General features: G+C 43.6%; 1 protein-coding gene across 2 annotated transcripts in view; it reads left to right on the top strand.

The window, feature by feature from the left end:
• Nucleotides 1-20740, top strand: part of meis1b (Meis homeobox 1 b) — a 78768-nt gene that overhangs the window by 17297 nt on the left and 40731 nt on the right. For both annotated transcript variants that reach the window (XM_061745953.1, XM_061745952.1), the window contains exon 8: nucleotides 20145-20290. In XM_061745953.1, coding sequence (XP_061601937.1) covers nucleotides 20145-20290 — 146 coding nt within the window. The remainder of the gene's footprint in view (nucleotides 1-20144; nucleotides 20291-20740) is intronic.

Raw genomic sequence — 20740 nt, 5'->3', positions numbered from 1 at the left:
GTAGACAAATCAACTCCAGCTAACTGCATTATCCTTTTTTCATCTGTTTGATGTAAATAATTAAAAATTATATCCAGGCAGAAACTGAATATTCCTAGTTATGCTGTCATGAATGGATTCTTTTCAAATGTAAGACTGATATACGTCTACAGATAGCGCCGTTTTTATTTTTCCTCGTGGTGACTCTTGCTCTTTTAACCCAGCAGAACTAAATCAAACTCCGTATTGTATTTTGCAGCCGCCACAGTTTCTACTACACACCTGGAAAGCCAGGATGAGTCAAAAGAGTTGGCTGCAATCTGAAACTGCAACCTCCAGATGATAAATCTTACACTCTGGGACCTTTAAAACCAAACTTTGGCTCTGTTGAACTGAATTCATGATCCTTAGGAAAGGCATTGAAATGAAGTGAATAAAAGTATATTTTTAACCCTTGCAAGGCGCGAAGGGATAGACGAGCCCTCCGAGGAGCTGAGATCTTTCCCTCTGGCTTGGGTTGTTTTGACCCACGCCACAGCGCCTTGCAAGGGTTGAAGAATGTTGAGATAAAAAACAGGCAGCTTTTTACGTTTCCTCACAGTTTTAAGTCACCTGTAGCTTTGGTAAATGTTTGGTGTTTGAATACACGAGGTGTGAGGTGTATTCTTGTTCATTTGTATCTTTAAAGCCAGGTACCATCAGCAGGGCTTGGATCTCTAAAGCCTGCAGCCACTATGATATGTTTGTACCCACATAAACTACACACACACTCGCACACACACACACACACACACACTTGCACACACTCACACACACACACACAAAACACCAGGACAGTGACAACAGTGAATACCGCAGGACATCTTGGACCGGTTTCAGGTTTATATGGGTTAAGAGCTATCGCAGCCACGTCATATTGGCTCTGGCAAATTCTGTGTCATTCCCTTGGTAATCCCAGTAAGCTGGTTATTTATCGGTTTGGCACTTTGCTCACTCCCTCACTGACAGCTTCACCCTGTTGTCTCTCTCCCCTCTCTCTCACTCTTTCATCTTTACATCCTCCCTCTCTTCTGCAATTTTCCCTTGTCTCCCACCTACTCTCTTTCATTTTACTGTCAGTTGGTTTCTCTCTCCTCATGTAACTCCTGCGCTGTTTCCCTCTCCTCCCCCTTTTTTTTCTTCTTCCATGCCTCCCACTCGCTCTCAAACGCCACCTTTTGTTTATCCTTCTTCGTTCCCTTTCTCTCACCTCTCTTTGTATTTGTTCCCTTTGCGCTCTCATCCTTCCCCATCATCATCTCTTCCATTTTTTCACAGCTTTTATTTCCCTGATTTCACTTTGACGTTCTTTTTCCCTCCAAACATTCCTTCTCCTATCATTTATTCCTCACCTCTTTTGCTCTTCTGCTCACTTTTTCCCCTTCCCCTGACATTTTTATTTTCTCATCTCATCCTTCCTTCTTCTATTTTTTCTCTCAGCTTCGCCCGTCTTCATTTCCTTCTCTGTTACTTCTTAAGTTTTCTCATTAACTTTCATTTCTTCCCGCCTCCACTGGACTGTTTCAGGAAGTCCTCCCGCCTAAATTAGCGCAGAGGTGCTTCTGAAATCAGATTAAATGTTTCCACCAACATTCGAGGCCGCTCCTTTTCTTTCTTTTAGTTTTTTTTACTTCAATTTCACTTCCTCTCTCAGTTGGTTTGGATCTGCTTAGATTCAAGCAATGAAACCAGTTGGTTAGGATTAGGAAAAGATGCTTGGAAGCAGACTACATACTGGCGTGATGTGTCAGCTCTTCTACGTTGAAAGCCAGTTTCAAAGATCTGGGTTTTAGGTGGCTTTAATGATGAACTAAGTGGAACTTTTACAAGCTGTTAAAGTTATCTTTAAAAATGACTTCACAACTTGAAATCACTTCTTTCTGGCCAGGACAGTCCTTTTCTCACACTTCCTCTTAATCTGCAGAATTTTACAACTAATGTTCATCTTTATCACATTCACTCATTCTTTCAGTTTTTTTCTCTCCTTCCCTCTTTTTTAAAAACTTTTTCTAAGTTACTTCCCCCTTGATCCGATCCCTCTGCTGTCTGTCCTTTTCTCAACTGACCTGTATTTATATATTGTTCACACGCAAGTACAACTACATACTAAACTACAAACAAAAACATATGAGATAGCATTATGCTTATAGCCGTAAAATATTATGATGAATATCAAACTAAAGAAAAACTAAAAGGGTTAAAAAATAAGACTGGCAGTGCAGAAAAGGTCAGTGAGATAAATATAAGCGTGTTTAAGGCTGAATCTTGAAAGCAGAGATGGTGTCAGTGTCCTGAACCCAAAGTGGCATGTAGAAAAGCTGAAATAGGTGAAATGTGATCTTTGTGGCTGGTGCCAGACAGGGACCGGTTTTAAGTGTTGCTTTATGATATTATGCTCCCGATTCTCGTAATACACAGATGAAGGAAGGCTTCTTCAAAAGTCATTTATAATATGTAAATTAAGTGATCAATTGTGGTCAAGAGTGGCTACGAAGGTTACTCACAGTAGTACTGAAGGCCGAGGTAATGCCATGCACCGACTGTGGAGTTAGATAGAAAATGACCTTGGTTTTGTCTGAATTCAAATGTAGAAAATGACAGGTCATCCAACCTTCACCCTGTACCGGCGCGCTGCAGCGGAGAGGCTCAGAGGACGGATGTTGGATAGTTGAAGGCCTTTAACCCGTGAGCCCACTTCTCTCCTTTTTTTGCCTTTTTTCTGACGCTGTCCTTGAGACAAACACGTGCTCCTCTCTCCGTCATCCTTTCTTAACGGGTCACTGCCCACCGGTATAAAAATTTGTGTTTCCACTTGGATGTTTTCTCACACTCTCGAATCCAGGAGCTGGAGGAATTGTGAGGAGGTTCCTGCATCATGCACGATCGGTGGTGAGTGTGAGAAAAGAGGAACCATTTGCTCAAAGAAAAGTTTTGGGAGATGAAAATCACCTAAAACCTTTTTTTTTTTTTTTTTTTTTTTTTTCAAAAATCAAAAAAACAGTCGATGATAACTTTTAAACTCGCAGATGTTTTGCAGCGCTTTGTTGGTGTCACGGTGCCGACGTGAAAAAAGTCAGCCTTTTATTTTTGGCATGTGGTGACAATTCTCACATGCTGCATCCTTAGTTATGGTGTTTATGCTTTGACCACAATGCCAGTGGTATTTTTTAGTGCTAAATTCCATTGGCAGTTGCAAAAAAAACCCCCCCAAAAAAACAGAGAGAGGATCACATTTGCTTCACACATGTCACTAAAATCAGTCCTGGGTGTCTCCTTTCTCCCCGAAGAACAGACAAAGAAAAGACGCCTCTTTTTATTTTTTCCTCCTCCCTTTTCTGGGAGATCTTTGTAAACATCCAGCAAGCATCGACATGTCAAGTCAGAGAGCAACCCTGTAGTTAATTAGTCCCACTCTATTAGCCCAGCAATGTGTTAACTAGTTCCTACCAACAGACGCCTTTGTTTAATACCCACAAGTCCTCTGGAGACGCTTCTCTGGAGCGTTGGATCATGCTCTTCTTTGAAAAGTAATGCTTGGAGGGCAGAGGAAAAGCTAACAGATCGTGTACGCCTGCGATGGGAAGGAGTCCCTCATGCACACGAGCGAGCCTGCTCTTTTTCTCGCTAGTATAAAGTACTTCTCTTTGCCTGTGCGAGTTTGTAAGGACACCCCTTGGCTTCTCCAAGGGCCTGGCGTGCGAAGGAAGCAGAATAACATTCAGGCAATGAATCGGTCAGCTGCAGTGATGTCGATGCTGGCTGAGCAGAGGAGCAGAGCAGAGAGTGTTTGCACTGTTTTTGAAAGCTACAGGGCTTCCTTCTCTGCGAGTCAGAAACATCCAGGGAGTGAGGCGATGACTGGTGATATTAGATATGTATCACCAATTACCCAGACCGTTTGTAAAGAGTACAGTGTGCTTCGCCAAGACAAATGGCTCCCTGTAAGGCTGTGTGTTTCTGTCTGTCTGGATTGCTGCTGTCTGAGCGCTGGCCCTGATGTTTCAATGCTTTTTTGTGAACTAAATATACACCAATACAAATGCGACGTGACCCACGTCACGTCTTTGAGAGTTTTCTTTAAAAAAATGATTATTATTAGAGTGAACTCAAGTTTTATGGATGCTGGAAAGGGATGGAAGGAGACAAAGTGACACTTGACTAAGACAACAGATGGTGCTCTAAAGTCAAGGAAATGAACCATTTGTCCATATTGTTCCTATTCCCAGCTGGGATGAAGGTGGTAAAATATGTCGCTCTAAAAACATCTGAACCGTCAACTTCGCCGGTTGCGTATTTGATTGTCCAGGTTTAGCCCGTTTATTGCTGTTCAGTGTGTGTAATCTGCACTGACTGTGAATCCCCATCGATCAGACTGGAATATTCCTGATGTTTGTCATCCACCGTCCATCCATCCATCCATGCACCCGCCCGCCAACCCCGCTGCCCTCCATCAAGGTCAGGCTGCAGAGTAGCTGCTGCTCTCAGTCGTCTCATTGGGCGCTTTCCAGAGCCATGGTGAGCAAATGTGGAGAGGGACAGGGATGCCAGGCGCTCGTCAACGTGCTCCGCTTCGGCCAATCATTCGGCTTCACGTGGCTCTCTCAAAGTCACTGATTAATTGGTCCGATTGTCCAGTAGACTGGAAGGGATAACTCTGTGTTTGTGCGTTGTATTCCTCTCCCTGGCTTGTTTTTCTCTTCCAGTAGTTCAGTTTTATTTTTTTCTTGCTAGAAATATGTTTGTGATAGGAGCTAAGTTCTACCACAAAGACATTCAGTGATCCAGTAGCAACTTCCAGTGATCGATTCATTTAGACCAAATATTAAAATACATAAATCTGCAAAATGCTGTCTTGGACCTTAACAGAGACTATGTTTATTGTATAATATTTTCTATTTTGTGTGTGTGTGTGTGTGTGATGTGTAGACACATGTCTAGACACAACTAAGCAAGATCCCTGGTCCGGTAAATGTCTTAGTGGTGTTCTGCGTTGCCGGTAATCTGTTTAAATGTGAGGCTCTGTGGGTGGATAAAAGGTGTGTTGCTCCCCTGATTATTCTGCACTTGGTGTTATTGGAGGTGGAAGTACAGTAGCTGCAGTAGCTGGCAGACACAAACAGGATTCTCTTTCTGATTTCCTCTGGGTGTGAACGCAGAGGAGAAGGATGAAAGTGTCAGAAAAAGACAGAAAAAGACAATAAAACTCCAAAGTGAGATGAAATGGAAAATCTCATGCAGAATGCTTTGAAACCATTTGTACAAAAGCAGGTGAGCGGACGACAGAAGCAGAGCAGTTGCTCCTGATTATTGCGTTAAGTGCTGATTAGTTTTGCTTTGGAGTCTGATGAAGTCCATACATCACTGCTGGCAAAGAGAAGTATCGGTTTGCACGCAGTCCCCACGTGGGAGTAGAAGCGCTAACTTTCCGTCCACACATTGTTTATGAAGATCAATATATGAGAGGCATAAAGCGTGTTTATTCAGTCTCAGTTGGATTTACTGCATCTCAAACATTATTACCTGTTGACATGGGAAAAGAGCTGTTTGGCTTTTCACTGTCCAGTCATCTGCTCTGATTCCCTGAGAGCTTTACAACCTTCCTCCTTCACGTCGGCTGATGCATATCCATCATGTAGTGGACAACGATGGACTTCCATGACTTTTATTGCCTCATAAGCAACACGCAAACCCGAGCGGCATTAGTTTGCCCCTCTTAAAAAAAGAGGAAATTGTATCAGGTTCCCACAGCGAGGAGTCAGTTTGCTTTTGGGATTAAGGCCGGTGTAACACGGCTGCTGAGTTTGCGAGGAAGAGGTCTGAAATGAGGGTAAACAATGTGATTTCCTCTCCTCTCATCTCGTCCCACATGGGATCCCCATCTGCTTTGTCAATCATGTCAGCTTACGTTTTTTTTCACCCTAACTGATACGTGAGAAGATAATAGTCATGAAACCATTTGATAAGTTCTCCCAGCCTGTCAGACGCTTCGACGTTGTGAATTATGTGTTGAATGCATTCGCTATATTTCCGCATATTGGCTGTATTTCTCCCCACTTTGCTTGTCTCTTTCACTTTTTGTTTTTGACTTCTCTGTAATAACATTCAGTGGAAACACTGGCACATTTTTAAAGTGAATGAAACGTTTCCTCCGCTCTCTGTTAGTTTAAATCTCCCCTGCATTGATTCAGCCCGCGTCTCTGTCTGTCTGTTGGTTACATGTGAGCATTTTTGCATGACCAAAGAAATGCAAAGTCTAGCCCAGACCATTACAATGTGCCTGTGTGCACAATTTACATGAAATACATATTCATTCATGACATCCCTCCACATGAAATGGCTTTCTTTTTCGCCACCCCTGCCTCTCATATGCCTTCACTTAGCCTCTGTGCTCGCTTTGGATGTGTTCTGTTCAGAAAGTCTGTCAAAATACAACCACCGTATCACATATGTCCTTTATTCATTTCATCTTGTTTTGTTTTATCTATAAGTTTACTTTGATTACTTCATATAGTTTTCTGCCTTTCTAGGCAAGAATAAAAAACAAAAAAACAGAGGTTCTACTTCATTTGCTCCAGTGAGGGAGTGCAAGCAGGACGCAAATGTATCTTTAGCTCCCATATTATAATTGTGGCACACTAATGATGTAGACACATTTGCACTGTCTGCTCACAGGAAGCGCTCTTCTTTAATTTGTGACTGGTGAGAATGCCAAATGCCTATGTCTAATTACTGGTTTTTACTAAAAGATACTATTTACACATCCACTGTGCCTTGTAGATGTCTCTTGTGTTTTAGGGCGGGGAGATTATGACAAGAAAAAACTTGAACGTGTAACAGTGGGGACAGCTGCTCTGTTTGAAAATGTATACACAAGATTTTGTCACCTGTCTGCGGGAAAGGAAAATGAGAGTGACACAGGAGATGCATATTTAAACATGAAGACGTTGTCACGCGGTGCTTCTGAATTTATCTTGTTTGAAAAATGTCATCTGAGAGCTCTGGTCGGGTTTATTTCTGTACAAAGCACCATAATTTGCTCAATCCCAGTGTAATCGTGTCCCAAAAGAAGATGCCGCTTTTGTCAAATTACTAGATATCTCCTTTTTGGAAGTAAATTGTTTAGCTTTGATTTACAAATATAAACGATTTGAAGTGTGCTCGTGCAGCAGTCATGCAAATGAACGGGATAAAAAGCGCTCACTGGTGCAGTTATGCATGTGCGTGTCTGTTTGAATGCGCTTGTGTTGTTGCTGCAGAGGTGCAAAACGGTGACAAATATGGAAATATCACCAGCGTTTGTTCTTTATTTTGTCAGTGTTTAGTTCAGCTCCACGTTGCCTGGAATCCCATGCATGTGCGGGCAGAAAACGCTCTGGTTCTTCATCGTGGCGGTACAGGTTCATAGGGAATCTGACAGCAAAATCACAGCCGTTCATCGCTGATGTGTCACAACACATTAAGCCTGGCCCACAAAATGACCTTAAATGCTCTCCCCTCCTTCCCTCTTTGCGCTCCTTTAACTGCTGACTGTGCCTCCCTCATTTCTCCATCTCTTCACTTGAGAAGTAGCTGAGCTCAGGGCCCAGGAGGCCTCTGATCAGGTAGATGTTCACTTTTTAGGAAAGAAAAACAGCACCTGATAGGACTTGTGAATTCATCTCTGCCACTCTGGCAGGAGTGAAGGTCAAGATGAACATTTTCCCATGAATAGGCTATGAGAGGAAAGCAGGAGAGAGACGGGATGGGGAGAGCAAAGAGACAGGGTATTAGCACTTTTGCTTGGTGGAGAATTGTTGTTTGGCTCCTTGCGGGACACAAGAGTACACAAGCATCTCTCTCTCTCTCTCACACACACACACACACACACACCATGCACTGAGCACCAACGTTTATTTAGGCTTTTGATAAAGAGATTAGCCTCATCATCCCATGCTTTTAAGCTATCCAAGGGGGTCCATGTTCAGGAAATCCTGGCTTTCCTGACACATGGGCTTACTAGGGAACCTGGCTAAAGCAACACTTGTTTGACATTAATGCAGCTCATATGACTGAGTTCAGATTATTTGATCTTTAAATTGGGGCCATTTGGTCAGAAAGGTGAATTTAAGAAACTAGTCTAAACAGAAAAGTGAAAAAGAGACAAACTTGGGCACAGAAAGTTAGAAAATGAGAAGGGGTGGAACGCCCACTGTTTTCTTTCCTTTTAAGTCTTTTCTTTTCTTTATTTATTTTTATTAGCACTATGGCAGTAGTTGGAGTCCAGCTTAAAGCTACAAACAGCAAAGTGCTAATTTTAGCTTCCAAAGAGGATAAGGATAAATAGCTTGTTTCCAGTTTGCCATATGGTCTCCTCGCGATTATATTGTGTCGGGAATATATTTTTACCCCACCTCCACCTTTACAGGCTCAGACATGCACATATGTAAAAAAAAACCTGTCAGTTGCTTTAATATTTTTAAAGTTAGGGGATTCTCACTGTATATAAAGTAAAATAACTTGTTAATGTCTTGGCTAGAAGTGAAAGATACAGAAACTGTATCATTCAGATGGGACAATCAGCAATCCAAATTTCATCTATTATTATAGCTTCCAGCTGCAAGGTAGCATTTGGCCTCCTCTATAATCTTGTGCAACTTATATTCTCACTTGTAAATAAGAACCCAGTAGAAGAATAGAGATGAGCTTCTCTCTGCCAGTGCACATGCATATGTTCACATGTAAATGCAACACACACTCTCACAGCTACTCTCCATTATTCTCTCACTCGCTCCCTCAAATTGAAATAATTCAATTTATGGACACTGTTCCAGACCTCCCTGGCTAAGACCATTATGCATGGAGGCACCCCCCCGCCTTTCTGAACAAAAGAAGGGGAGAATTTACCAGCCAGCTCTCCAAACGACACCCACACAAAGCCAATTTCATGCCAGGAGAACACCAGCAGAAGCGCCATCTTTGGCCACAACTTGCATCTCTGTGGATTTGCTTTAGTATCGATATAGGTCAGTGCTACCTACATTTTTGCCATAACTGAAATTATGACTGTTACGTGACACATACATCTTCCTTGTGTTCTAATGATTATGTTTTTTTTACTTTGGTGTAATGTAATTTCATACTTTGGATCTGTGGAGGAAACTGTGTCTTTATAGAGACACATGGTGCTGCTGCAGTTATGCTGTACACTAGTTGTTTAAACATTCAGTTTCAGTTTAGCCGACTGTGTGAGTAAAGAGCATAAATGTCCGAAATACTATTGTTGATGAAGTGTGCCCAGGTAACCAGGCAGCCAGTAGGCTAAAAGTAAGGGATAGTTTTAATGCAAGTTCTCTAGGCCAAAGCTTGACCCAAGGCTGACCCAGACCAAACATGCTGTCCCCAGAGACCCCCCTCCTATTGGTCCCTTTGACATGGATACCTGCTATAGGGATTCGACGAAGAGATAAAGACCTCGCCAAGCTTTTCTAAGAGTTCGGGGAGGGAAGAGGAGGAAAGAGAGGGCTAGATAACAAAAACCTGTAGATAAACACAGGAGCACCAGGCTGGGCTGGAGGGTAACATGGGTGTTTACTTTTTGTGTTTGCAGAGCAACACAAAGCTTGCCACTTGTGGTGCACACACTCGTGAGCACACACATTTGGAAGTAACTTGATCGTCTCTTCTCGCTCCGAGCCAGTGAAACTCAAAGAGATGAGCAGGGACTGAGGGCAGAGATTCTCTCTAGTGATAACCTTTGGAGTAAAGGCCTGAATGGCGGTGTTAAACACACACACCAACTACATATATGTATTGTACACACCAGCTCCCGTGGGCAGTCCTGGGTCTTTGTTCCATTGAGATTCTCTTGAGCCACAGAGAGGTCATAGTCTTACAGGAAGTCACCCCCAGAGAGATCTGCCTCTTTCAGGAAGTGTCTTGGTGGGACTGTTTGGCGAGAGCGCTGGCGTCCACGGGGGGCATATCACTCCCGTCCACATGGGCCCGTACTCCACAGGAAGTGGGTCGATGTAAGCCCACACTTCCTTTTCCTCCTCTTCTGTCCCAGAAGTCTTATCAGGGCTGTATATGGGTAGGCTGATAGGACTACAAATGCCCCACATCCACACAACACCACATCCTGTGCCTATCAAGGCCTTGACAAGGACGGGGGAGAGAAGACCCAGCAATCCTGTGAGGGGGCGATCTTTAAAACTACAGAGGAGCACCAATCACTTATGAATTAATTTTTAAAAGGCCTTTCTATGATATAAATGGGTGTATACCCATTAAAAAAGCAAAGCTAAACCCCTAAAATGCAAATGCAACCACTAAGCAATCTGAGTGAGTGGGTTGTGGCTCAGGTAAGAACTTATCTTGTTTTCACCACCATCTCCTCTCTAACTAGAGCTTGTGGATACAAACGGTCTTATGTTCGCACATAATACTTAAATCCTCTGTGACTCGAAAAAAGAGAGAGAGAGAGAGAGAAAGAGAGAGAAACAATCTCTCTGGAAGCTAATGCACTATTATTAGCATGCCACCGCAGGATGAGCGTGCCTCTATTATCTATTAACATACTTCAGTGTGGCCGGTGCTGATTAGCATGAGTGGGAAAATCCATGTGCATTAAAATAGTTTATCAGAGGTTTTGTCATTCATACAGTTACAATATACTCGCTATTAAAATTGCAGGCAAAGACAAGTGCTTGGCACGTTAGCTCTTAAATGTTAACTGGGTATCTTTAGCTTGGTTAATGGGACTAGACCCTGGACATGAAGGTGTGATTAGAGATGGAGCAGACCAGTCGCTGGCGTTGAAACTATGCATTTGCACTTAATTTTTCCATTTAACTAGTTGTGTTGATAGACTGGATGGACTTCAACAGTTATGGCTGCATTGGTTCATTTGAAAAGGCACATTTATATTGGTTAAAATGATAATTTGGTAACTTAGTAGAAGGCTCTGCAAGGCAGAATCATTCAGTCCTCATGTTTGTTGTGTGGATGGTTTGATAGTTGATTATAGTACGTTCACGAGTGTATCTATTTTCTCTATTTTTATTTGCTGCGGTTTTGGTCCACATTAAAGTCGGACAGGATTAGGGTGAGCTGAAGGTCCCCCCTTTTGTCCCACATCTACATTGAAGGACTTTGGAACGCCCTTCAGCACATCAGCTGACTTTTGGAAAAGACTGCCGTGCCATTGTGCTGTTAAGTGCTCTTAGCTTTTGTTGTAGCCCTTGTCCTTTCTACCATCCCCTCCCCCCTTCCCGTTTTTCTCCCATAGTCCATTTGATTCTCTCCCTCTCTGTTCGCTGTGCGCCGAGTTTGACTGAAGCTCGGTGAGCTGAAGGTGTCAAAAGCTATCTGAGAGGCAGTGAAACAATTGAGAGGCAGCGCTAAGAGTCAGAAAGCAGCAAAACAGACATTTTAAGGACTCTTACCATGTCTTTTGTGCGTGCATGTGTGTGTATGTGCTTCTGTCGGAGGCTAAAAAGATTTGTGTCCCTCTTAAAAGTACTCCCATTTGAACCAAGTCTGGCCCTCAGTCTTCAGGTTAGGAAAAAAAGAAAACGGCAACACAAAGGCAAGAAGGGAAAAATCAATAGTTACACAGCAAAAGTGCTCAACATGAAAGGGTGGATTCATCGGCCTCCACTTTCATTTTAACTTGTACTCTAGGCCTCTTTCTTGCTCATTTTTTTTTCTTTCTCAACTGATCTAGAAGTGGGAATATGAGGTTTGTTTTTGGTGTGTGTGTCCCGGTGTGTGTGCTCTGGTGTGCGCGGAGGCATACTGCAGTTTAATGTCGAGCCGGTGCCCTGCGCTTCAGGCGCTTTCCAGCGTGTCAGGCAGCCTGTGGTGATGACCCTTTTCAGGAAAATGGCACAGAGAGGGCAGTCACATTTACACTGACATTTTTGCCATCACCTATGGCTATGTCAACAGGCCTGAGCCCCCCAATCCCTACCTCAACCCCCCCCCCCCCCCACACACACACACACACACCACCACCACCTCTATCAGTGATAACACAGGAGAACAAGAACATTTTCACAGAGAAATGGCTATTAACACAGCTCTTACGTTGGATATTTCATAACGCTGGTGAACAGGAAGGTAAAGATTTATTTATTTTTGTGAACTGAATTATCAGTTTCCGCAACAAAATCAACAAACTGATGTCTGCAAGTCTGCTATATCCATTTCTACACATGTGCATTGCTACCAGCACACATAATAATGCGCTACACATGGAGCATACTTGAATTTCTAAAGGCATTCACTATATGAAAAACAATACATACAAACCGCTCTAGCGAAAGTGACGTACAGTAAATCTCAAGGGCCTGAAGTTTTCGCAATCTCTAATTATCTCCCAAATATGAAACTAGTGGTTTGGGGGTTTTTTTTGTTTTTTTTTTAGTTAAACACAATTGCTGCGACTGACTTCCGATGCCCTCCTCGAATCAGATCACCACAAATGAAATAATTGCCCTAAACTTGGCTCATATTCTCACAGCAAGAAGTCTCCAGTATGCTTTAATAACAAATAACCCTTGTAAATGACTCACCAGTTACTGTCATTATTGAATCTGTCAGTGCTGATCCACAAAACTGTCATCATTCAAAGTAACTGGCTTTGTTCTCACAAAGCATTCCTTATTTTCTGTAATTACTTCTATGGAGTTGTCTTTGATTACAGGAAGCAATTACTTTGCTCGGCCCCCCGATTGTTTACCTGGCAGGCCCCAATTGTTACCCTTTGTTATGATGACGACTTTCTCTGTTTGCTGATCTATCTATTTGTTACATTTTAGCCGCTGTACGCTCTGAACAGACATGTCTTCCAACCAGTGGCTGAAATTTTTAAGCAAAGATCCAAAAGACAGCAGAGACGCTCTGGCAAAGGCAGGAAGGGAAGTCTAGACGAGCCATATTGTTTTGTCGAGGATGCATGTCATTATCCGCGGAGTAGATTAGGGGATTTCTTTCCATCTCTCCTCCTCCGCAGGAATAAAAGGGAGACGAAACAACATTGGTCACAGAGAGTGTTTTGTATTGAAGCGAATGTGTGCGGGTCGGTTTAGAATACTTTGGTCGTCATTATTGGAAAGTTTTCTCATCGAAAGCTCAGGAAACGATTGCCTGCGAGCAGCGTGTGTGTGTGCATGCGTGCGTGCGTGCGTCTGTGTGTGTGTGTGTGTGTGTGTGTGTGTGTGTGTGTGTGTGTGTGTGTGTGTGTGTGTGTGTGTGTGTGTGTGGATGTGTGTGTGTCTGTGTGTGTGTCTGTTTTGGTGTGCTAAAAGGGGGCAGATGCTTTTGAAAATGTGCTACTACTTGGGAACTGCATTGCATGAAATTCCTGCATGTTGAGAATATTTGGAGGTGGGAGGGGCCACCAGATCCATGCGAAGGGAACCCCCCCCCGCCCTCCCCACCCCCGGTCCCCGAGAACACCCCTCCACTCCACACTTTCTTTCCCTCCGCAAGTCTAGAGCTTATGAATGGCCTGAATACAATAAACGCCACTTTTTTCTTTGCTCCCCCCTTCTCGCAAGCCCGTCTTTACCCCTCTGAGGATTTCTGGGAATGTAATGTATGTGTGTTTGAGTGAGTGTGTGTTTCTGTGTGAATGCCAAGGAGAAGAAGAAAAAAAAAACAAGTGAGACAGAGAGCACTTTAGTGAATGTACACCAGCAAGTGTGTGCGCGCACTTTTGTCCGTCAATGTTTTTAGTGCACATGTGTGTACGTATGAATTTCTCGCCTGCTGATATGAGATGTGTGTGTCTCCCATGTGGAACAGGATAGCGGGCCCCTGAGGCCTGGGCCTTGCCCGGCCAGCCAATCCAGGGTCATGTGAGCTTTCTGGGGTGTGAAACTGTAGGAGGGGCCTGTGAGAGATCAGCTCCAGGTCACTTGCACTCACAGTAAAAGACAGTCACTCTCTCCTGCAACAAATAAACCTTTCGACTAAATGCACTGTCATAAACTCCAAAGACCCGTCTCCTCTCAGGCCATCCATAGCCTATAAAGCCTTACAAAAACATCTCAGTGTACCCTCTGAAACAGAAACTTTTCTGCCATCTGTGAATTATTTCTCACACAGGATCCCACCCATGACATCTGGCACAAAGCTAATATTTATAACCTTTTTTTCTCATTACTCCAGTGTTACTATGAAAAGAAGCGAAAAAAAAAGAAAGCTAAATGTCATAATTCTCTCGCGCTGCGCTAGAAGGGACATGGCTGACAGGATCCCTGTTCGCGGATGAATGACTGGCGAGTCTGTGGCTGCTAATTTGCCAGGCAGCAGAAAAATGGCTGACACCTCAGAATGGCACGTGTGCCCGTGCGCAGAGGGCAGGTAGTACCAGTGTCGCTCTTGTGCTGAGAGATGCCTCATAATCAGATCATAACAGATTAGCCTAGATACTCTTTGATAATGCCAGCGTACGCCTTGGGAAAGAGAGATGCAGAGAAGTGATAAAGACGCGAGAGGGAGATGATGAAACAGAGGAGGTGAGGCTTAATTTGCGCTCGCTGGATGAAGAGGCTGAAAACACGATAACTGGGCACGCTACAAAATGTCAACCTCATGTCTGCGCGTGAAGATACAGTTTGATTTACAGCAGGGACATTTCTAGCTTCCATTCAGGAGAGACGACAGCAACCCGGTTGTCACGCTCCTGGAAAGAAGTAGGAAGGGATCAAACCGAAGCCACCGAGCTGAATGAACACAGCAGTGTCCGTTTAGCTAATGCTAGCAAAGCTAGTGGTAATGCACGAAGAAAGCTAACAACATTTGAAGTCATCATCCCCTTGCTCTCAGTATATGAGCTTGAGTTTGTGTGCAAGTGTGTATTTTTGTATACAGAGTGAGAGGGGACTGATAAAATATTCCTTCCCCTGGTTGGCCCCGGGGCATTTCAACTGCCCCTGGCTCCTTCCAGTCAGTGGCCTGCTCCTAATTGCCACACACACATACACACAGACACACACATACACACACACACACACACACACTGATCCTCTGTGGCTGGAAACCAACATGGGTGAGGAAAGGCAGAGATGCACACACAGACATACAGACCAATGCACATCTATGCATGCATACATTCTTCACATACAAACATGCACCCCTTCCACCCTGCATTGATTCATCCCCCATCCCCCCTCCCAGCCCCTCCTCTAACTAGTCTCAAAGACGTTGTCATGGCTGATCAGTGGGCCAGGCCCAGAGTTGTGCCTGTGGCTTTTCCTCGTGGGGAACTGGAGCTTGCTAACTTAGCTTCCCCGCACTGCATGCATGGAGCCCAGGGTTACAGCCTGCCGAGGCCCTTAATAAGGCTGGCAGCCTGCGTATGGAGAGTGACTGACTGCTTTATTGGCTGAACGGCCTGCTGGCTGCCGATGTAGCTTTCTGAGTGACTTGGTGAATGACTGAATGACTGACAAGTTTGTTTTATGACAGACCTACCAACTTGCTCACTGGCTGAGTGATTTGGTGGCTTTATAGACTGACAGCTCACAGCCTGACAGAATAAATGAGTCCACCGAAAAGGCTAATTGGCTGAGCGGCCGAGTATTGTATCACTGAGGTCATTTTTACGCGAACAGAAATGTATTTGAAATCATTTCTGCCCGTTCAACTTTGCCACATGCGACTGCATATTTACAAAGTACAAAAACGTTGAAATGTTGTCTACTGAACAAGAAAAAGCCCCAAGAGGCTTGAGTCATCACCCAGTGTGTGTGCTCACATAAAAACACGTTTGTGTAGCTTGTACTCCTGCAGCATATCAACATGCATTACATTGAGGCAATTATGCAGCGTCTTTTAACGTTCAGCAAAAACATCTGTTTTATAATATTCACCCCACATATTGTTACATCTCTTCACATGATCTTCTGCCGTCTTTATGGGGGAGTCGGAATGGGCTCCAGTCACAATTTGACAGGAGGACAATCATGCAACACTTTGAGCCTTGCTGCTTTCTGCTGCATGCTAATCCGCGTTCAGAATGATTACTTTTACTACAGAGCCAACGTCGAGAAAACAGAAAACACTTTGATACTGGGATGTCCAACATAACATGGAAACAGTAACTTCTGAGAAAATGTCATTTTCAGAAGTTTGAAGCAAGAAAATATTATTTAGATAACAACGGACTCCCTTTTTGTTTCATCTGATTAACTACAGCGCACCACTGCGTCTCTTCTTCACATCCATTATTTTCTCCCCCTTCATTGCCTCCATCAGCAGCTTGAGTTTGACTTTCCTTTCTTGTTTTTTTTCTGAATATTCCTCTATCTCTCCCTCTTTTCTTGCACAATCTCACCCCCCCGCTCTCTCTTTCTCTGGCCTTCCTCCCCCATTTTTGCCTCTCTTCCTCTGACAGGCTGTGGTAACACCGCTGACATTTCCCCAACATCGCTACTGAACACAGCTTCAGCACCTTTCCTGCCTCAGCCTGCCTCACTGCCAACTCCACTCTTTCCCCTCCCCTCGCTTGCTCGTCCCCTCGCTCGCCCGCCCCAGTTAAAGAAAAGCAGAAATTAGCCCCAGACCTTGTAGAGGTGATTGGTATCAAATTGCACTGAAAATGGAAATGCCAATAAAATTGATGGCCATTCTCCAGCCCTGCTCCGTCTTTCTTGCCTTCTAGGTAAAATACGTGTCTATAGGTCAGACGTGAGGGAGAGGAAAGGAAGGAATATTCGGATGTGTTAGTGTTTCCTTGTCTGGCTTGGGTTATCTGTGACGGTAATGGTAGCAAGAGAATTTTAGTTTTAACTTTTGTGCTTTTTTTTTTGTTTTTGTAGTATTTTCCTCTTTATCAGTACAACTCTCGTGATATCTCACCTTTTTCCCTGGGTGTGCATGCCCGCTCACTCATGCTCCAAGCTGGTGCTCCGGCCGTTGGCTTCTGTTTTCTCAACTCGCATGGGACGAGCCCCTAGGTTTGTTATTGTAGGCTTTGCTGAACATGAGCCGGTCTTTACAACGGATTGAAAGCATTTGCTTCCAATGAAAATCTGGTCTTAGATTACAGAGCCTCAGCTCGACTCACCCCTCTTTTTCCAGCAGGCAGAGGAGAGGCGAGACAGAGGGGTGTGTGTGTATTTTAGCCCTGAAACAGTAGGAAGGAAAAACTCAACTCACTTGTTAGGATCAGGCTGTGTTTGTCCCAGGCTAATGATGTAACTGAAGCTTGCAATGTGAGTGTGTTTTCAGGACAGAGAGGGGCTGAGAAGCTGGATATTGCTCTCTCGTTGTGTATATGTGTGTGTATGTGTGTGTGTGTTGGAGTGTAGCACTGAAATGGCAAGTTAATCAATTGATGGATTGGTCAACCAACAACTGTAATTGATTGTTAAATACAAACTAAAATTGATGGGTACTTACTGTCAGATGTTAGGATTTGCTACTTTTCTTCTCTTTTTCTTTGCATAAATTGAATATCTTTGTGGTTTTTGACTGGAAAAGTGGAAAAGACGAATATGACATCTCTCTGAGATATTCCTGGGTACTTTGTTTCCCACACAAAATATTTGATTGCATTGAGTAAAACATTAAGTATGTTTGAAGAGTCAAGAAAATTATTAAATTAAACATCAATAGAAAATAAGCACAACTATCCATATTTAACTTATTGGGGGTCAACTTTTTGATGGTATACATTATAATGCTTTATACCTCTAGTATATCGTGTCTATACTTATCATTATTTTGAGTAAACTTAATGTGTTACTGCTAAACTGAGCTCCTGATCTTGGCCAGGACCCCAGCGTTAGTAATAAAATGGAAAATAAAGAACTACAGAAGAAGTTATCAAACTTAGAGAAAACTCAAAGAAGAAAAAAAATACATAATGGATAAAGAAGAAACTCACTCTTTTCAAAACTGCATTATATATGACTAGGGTGTACATTTATTAACTTGTAGTACAAAGTGCCCTGAGAAGGACTGGCTACCTGTCCAGGGTGAACCCCTGCCTTTCACTTGTAGCAAGCTGGCATAAGCTCCAGCAGACGCCCTTGACCTCGAGCTGGGATAGGTGTGCAAAAAACTGTACAATCTTCTGTATGTGGGAACAAACCAGTCTACCGTCAAACTACATCCCATAAGCCAAAGCACCATTACAGTGGGAGCTGTTTTTACAGTGGCATGCTACATACTAACAATGACTGCCGGGTCAGTATACAGTACATACTGTTCTGTAATATGTGCTTTTGAAAATAGCCACCGTTTCAGGATAAAACAAACAAACAAAAGTATAAGGAAATTATGACATGGAAATCCTGTGGAACGAGTATTTCCTCGTTAAACAATAAGAAAAGAAACTAAAACAGGACCTGTACGTGCATCTGTTTAAACTGGCAGGCCCTAACGACTTTGGTCCAAAATCTTCAGCCCTATGATGCTGCTTCCCCTTTTGTTACTGTACCCCCGGCTCCATCTCCATGTGTGCATTATCAGTGTGTAGTGGGTGGCGTTTGCATCAGCGCTGCAACATCGATGCAAAGCTGGCTCTTGTTTTATCCCTCCCCCACCATCAGCCGCGTCACCTCCACTCCCATATGAGGTTCATTAAAAAGCCTTCAATATGTGTGCATATGTATCTCCTTCTGCCAGAGCAGTCGACGCGAGAGAGAGTTAGTGGTAGTCAAGTGTGTTGTTTCGTATGGATCGTTGAGAGGCTCTCTCTCCTAATGGTGTATATAATTCAGGTGCCCTCCAGGCATGCTTTCAGGAATTCTTTTGCCTGAGGTAATGGGGAGCAAAGGCCTGGGTTTTAGGAACTTGATTATTCCATTGATGTGGCAGGCTGGAAAAAAGTCATCTCCAACCGGATTAGCGCCAACATCCCTATTAATTATCGATGAATCTGGGCTTAGGGTTTAGCTAGGTGCTGGATGTCGCCCCTCTGCAAGCTAGAGCAGCGCCGGCCTGCTTTGGTGCAGTTATCTACTTGTGCTGCAGTGAATAGACCCCGATGCTTTAGAAGTGCTTTGTGTGTAATCAATAAATAACCGGATCCATTTCTGTGCACTGCTTCGGCGCGTTTTTCTTTTTCTTCTTTTAATTCTTCTCTCTTGGAGTAAAGCGAGGCGAAGCGGGACAAAAGTCAGTTATTTGCCACTAAAATATCCAGCAGTGAGGGCGCCACTTGTTTACTTCGCCTCATGTTTCTTTTATGATTGTCATCTTCAATGAGGGTGGCTCGCATTTTTGAATAATGATAATAACAATTAGGCTTTTCATAGCCACAGATGGGAAGAGCAGCTTTTTCTCCACTGGAGCTGTATCAAATGCTTACAGTAATTGGGTGGTTTTGAATATGTGCGGTGTGTTTGTGTGCGCATGTTGTTGAGCCTGAATGCAGAGAAAAAGGCCCACGGAGCGCGTTCCTTTCACTTTTCTCTCTCAGTGCTCAAATACTTTGAGCTGTTTCCCTTAGGTGAGGTTAACTGGCCTTAATAGAGTCTTATCGAAGCCCTACAGGTTGCTGTAAGCAGACACAACGCCATTGTTATGAAAAGCAGCTAGCTTTGTTAGTGCTGTTTGTGCCTCTGACTTCCTTTTTTTTCCCACCTATTTTCCTTTTATTTCCTGCCTTCCCCCCTTCTCGCTACCTAGCCTTTTGTAGTGCCGTGTTACTCTTTCCACCTCAGGTAAAATGGCAGAATGTGCCGGGGCGACACTTCAATAACTATTTTTCCCTCAGGATAATAAAGACTAAATCTCTCTGTCATTTTCAATTCTGCGCGGGTTTGGATGGGAGAGTGGGGAAATGCGACCTTACAAGTCTTTTGTGCTCCCCTTTCTCCCTCTTTTTCTCACAGAAAGATGCGAGCGCTTTCTGTGTTTTCAGTGATGGGGGGGGGGGAGAAATGAAAGGCAGGGTTATTTATAAATGTATTAAAAATGAATGCATTTATGAGGTGCTGTTTTCCAGCCATTCTCTGCTTGCCATTGTTGTGTCTTTATACCCATTCGTCCATGCATACAAAGCCCTCTAGAATTCCTTCAAAATCTTATTTATTCCCTTTGAACGCAGAAGCGTAGCGAATGCGGGAAGTAAACAAAGTGTGTGTCTGATATTTCACTGTCTCTTCCTGTTTCTTGTCATGTGACAGGTGATGGCCTGGACAACAGTGTGGCTTCGCCGAGCACAGGGGATGACGATGACCCGGATAAAGAAAAGAAACACAACAAGAAGAGGGGGATTTTCCCAAAGGTGGCCACCAACATCATGAGAGCGTGGCTCTTCCAGCACCTAACGGTGAGTCCAGTAAGACTACGTTACTTCCTATCCACCAACATTCATACCTATATCTTTCTGGCTCTGCTGCTCTCTCATGCAACGTTAACACAGTTTCAAACAACTCAAAAGAACACACACACACACACACACACATACTCTCAGACTGATCCACTCATTCACACTAACATACACACTATGAAAAATGCACCACTTCCTCCCCGTCTTCATGTATCCCAGTTTGTACATTGAACACTTCAAAGACAGAGGCCGGTGTAATATGCTACTGATCTCTCCTCATCTTCTGAAACTGGATGAGGGTAAGACACCCCTGGCCATATCTGCTGCGGATACATCCATGACTCCACAATCGGCCTTTATTCATCAGATGCCCAGCTTTATTGTCTTTGCTCTTCCTCAGTTATATAAGAGAAAACAATCACCCTCCGACAGTATCACAAACTGTGGGGA

The sequence above is a fragment of the Cololabis saira genome, chromosome 17, assembly GCF_033807715.1.
Source record: "Cololabis saira isolate AMF1-May2022 chromosome 17, fColSai1.1, whole genome shotgun sequence".
Taxonomy (NCBI): Eukaryota; Metazoa; Chordata; class Actinopteri; order Beloniformes; family Belonidae; genus Cololabis; species Cololabis saira.
Note: the sequence above shows the minus strand (reverse complement) of the source record. Positions and strands in the feature narration are given on the sequence as shown.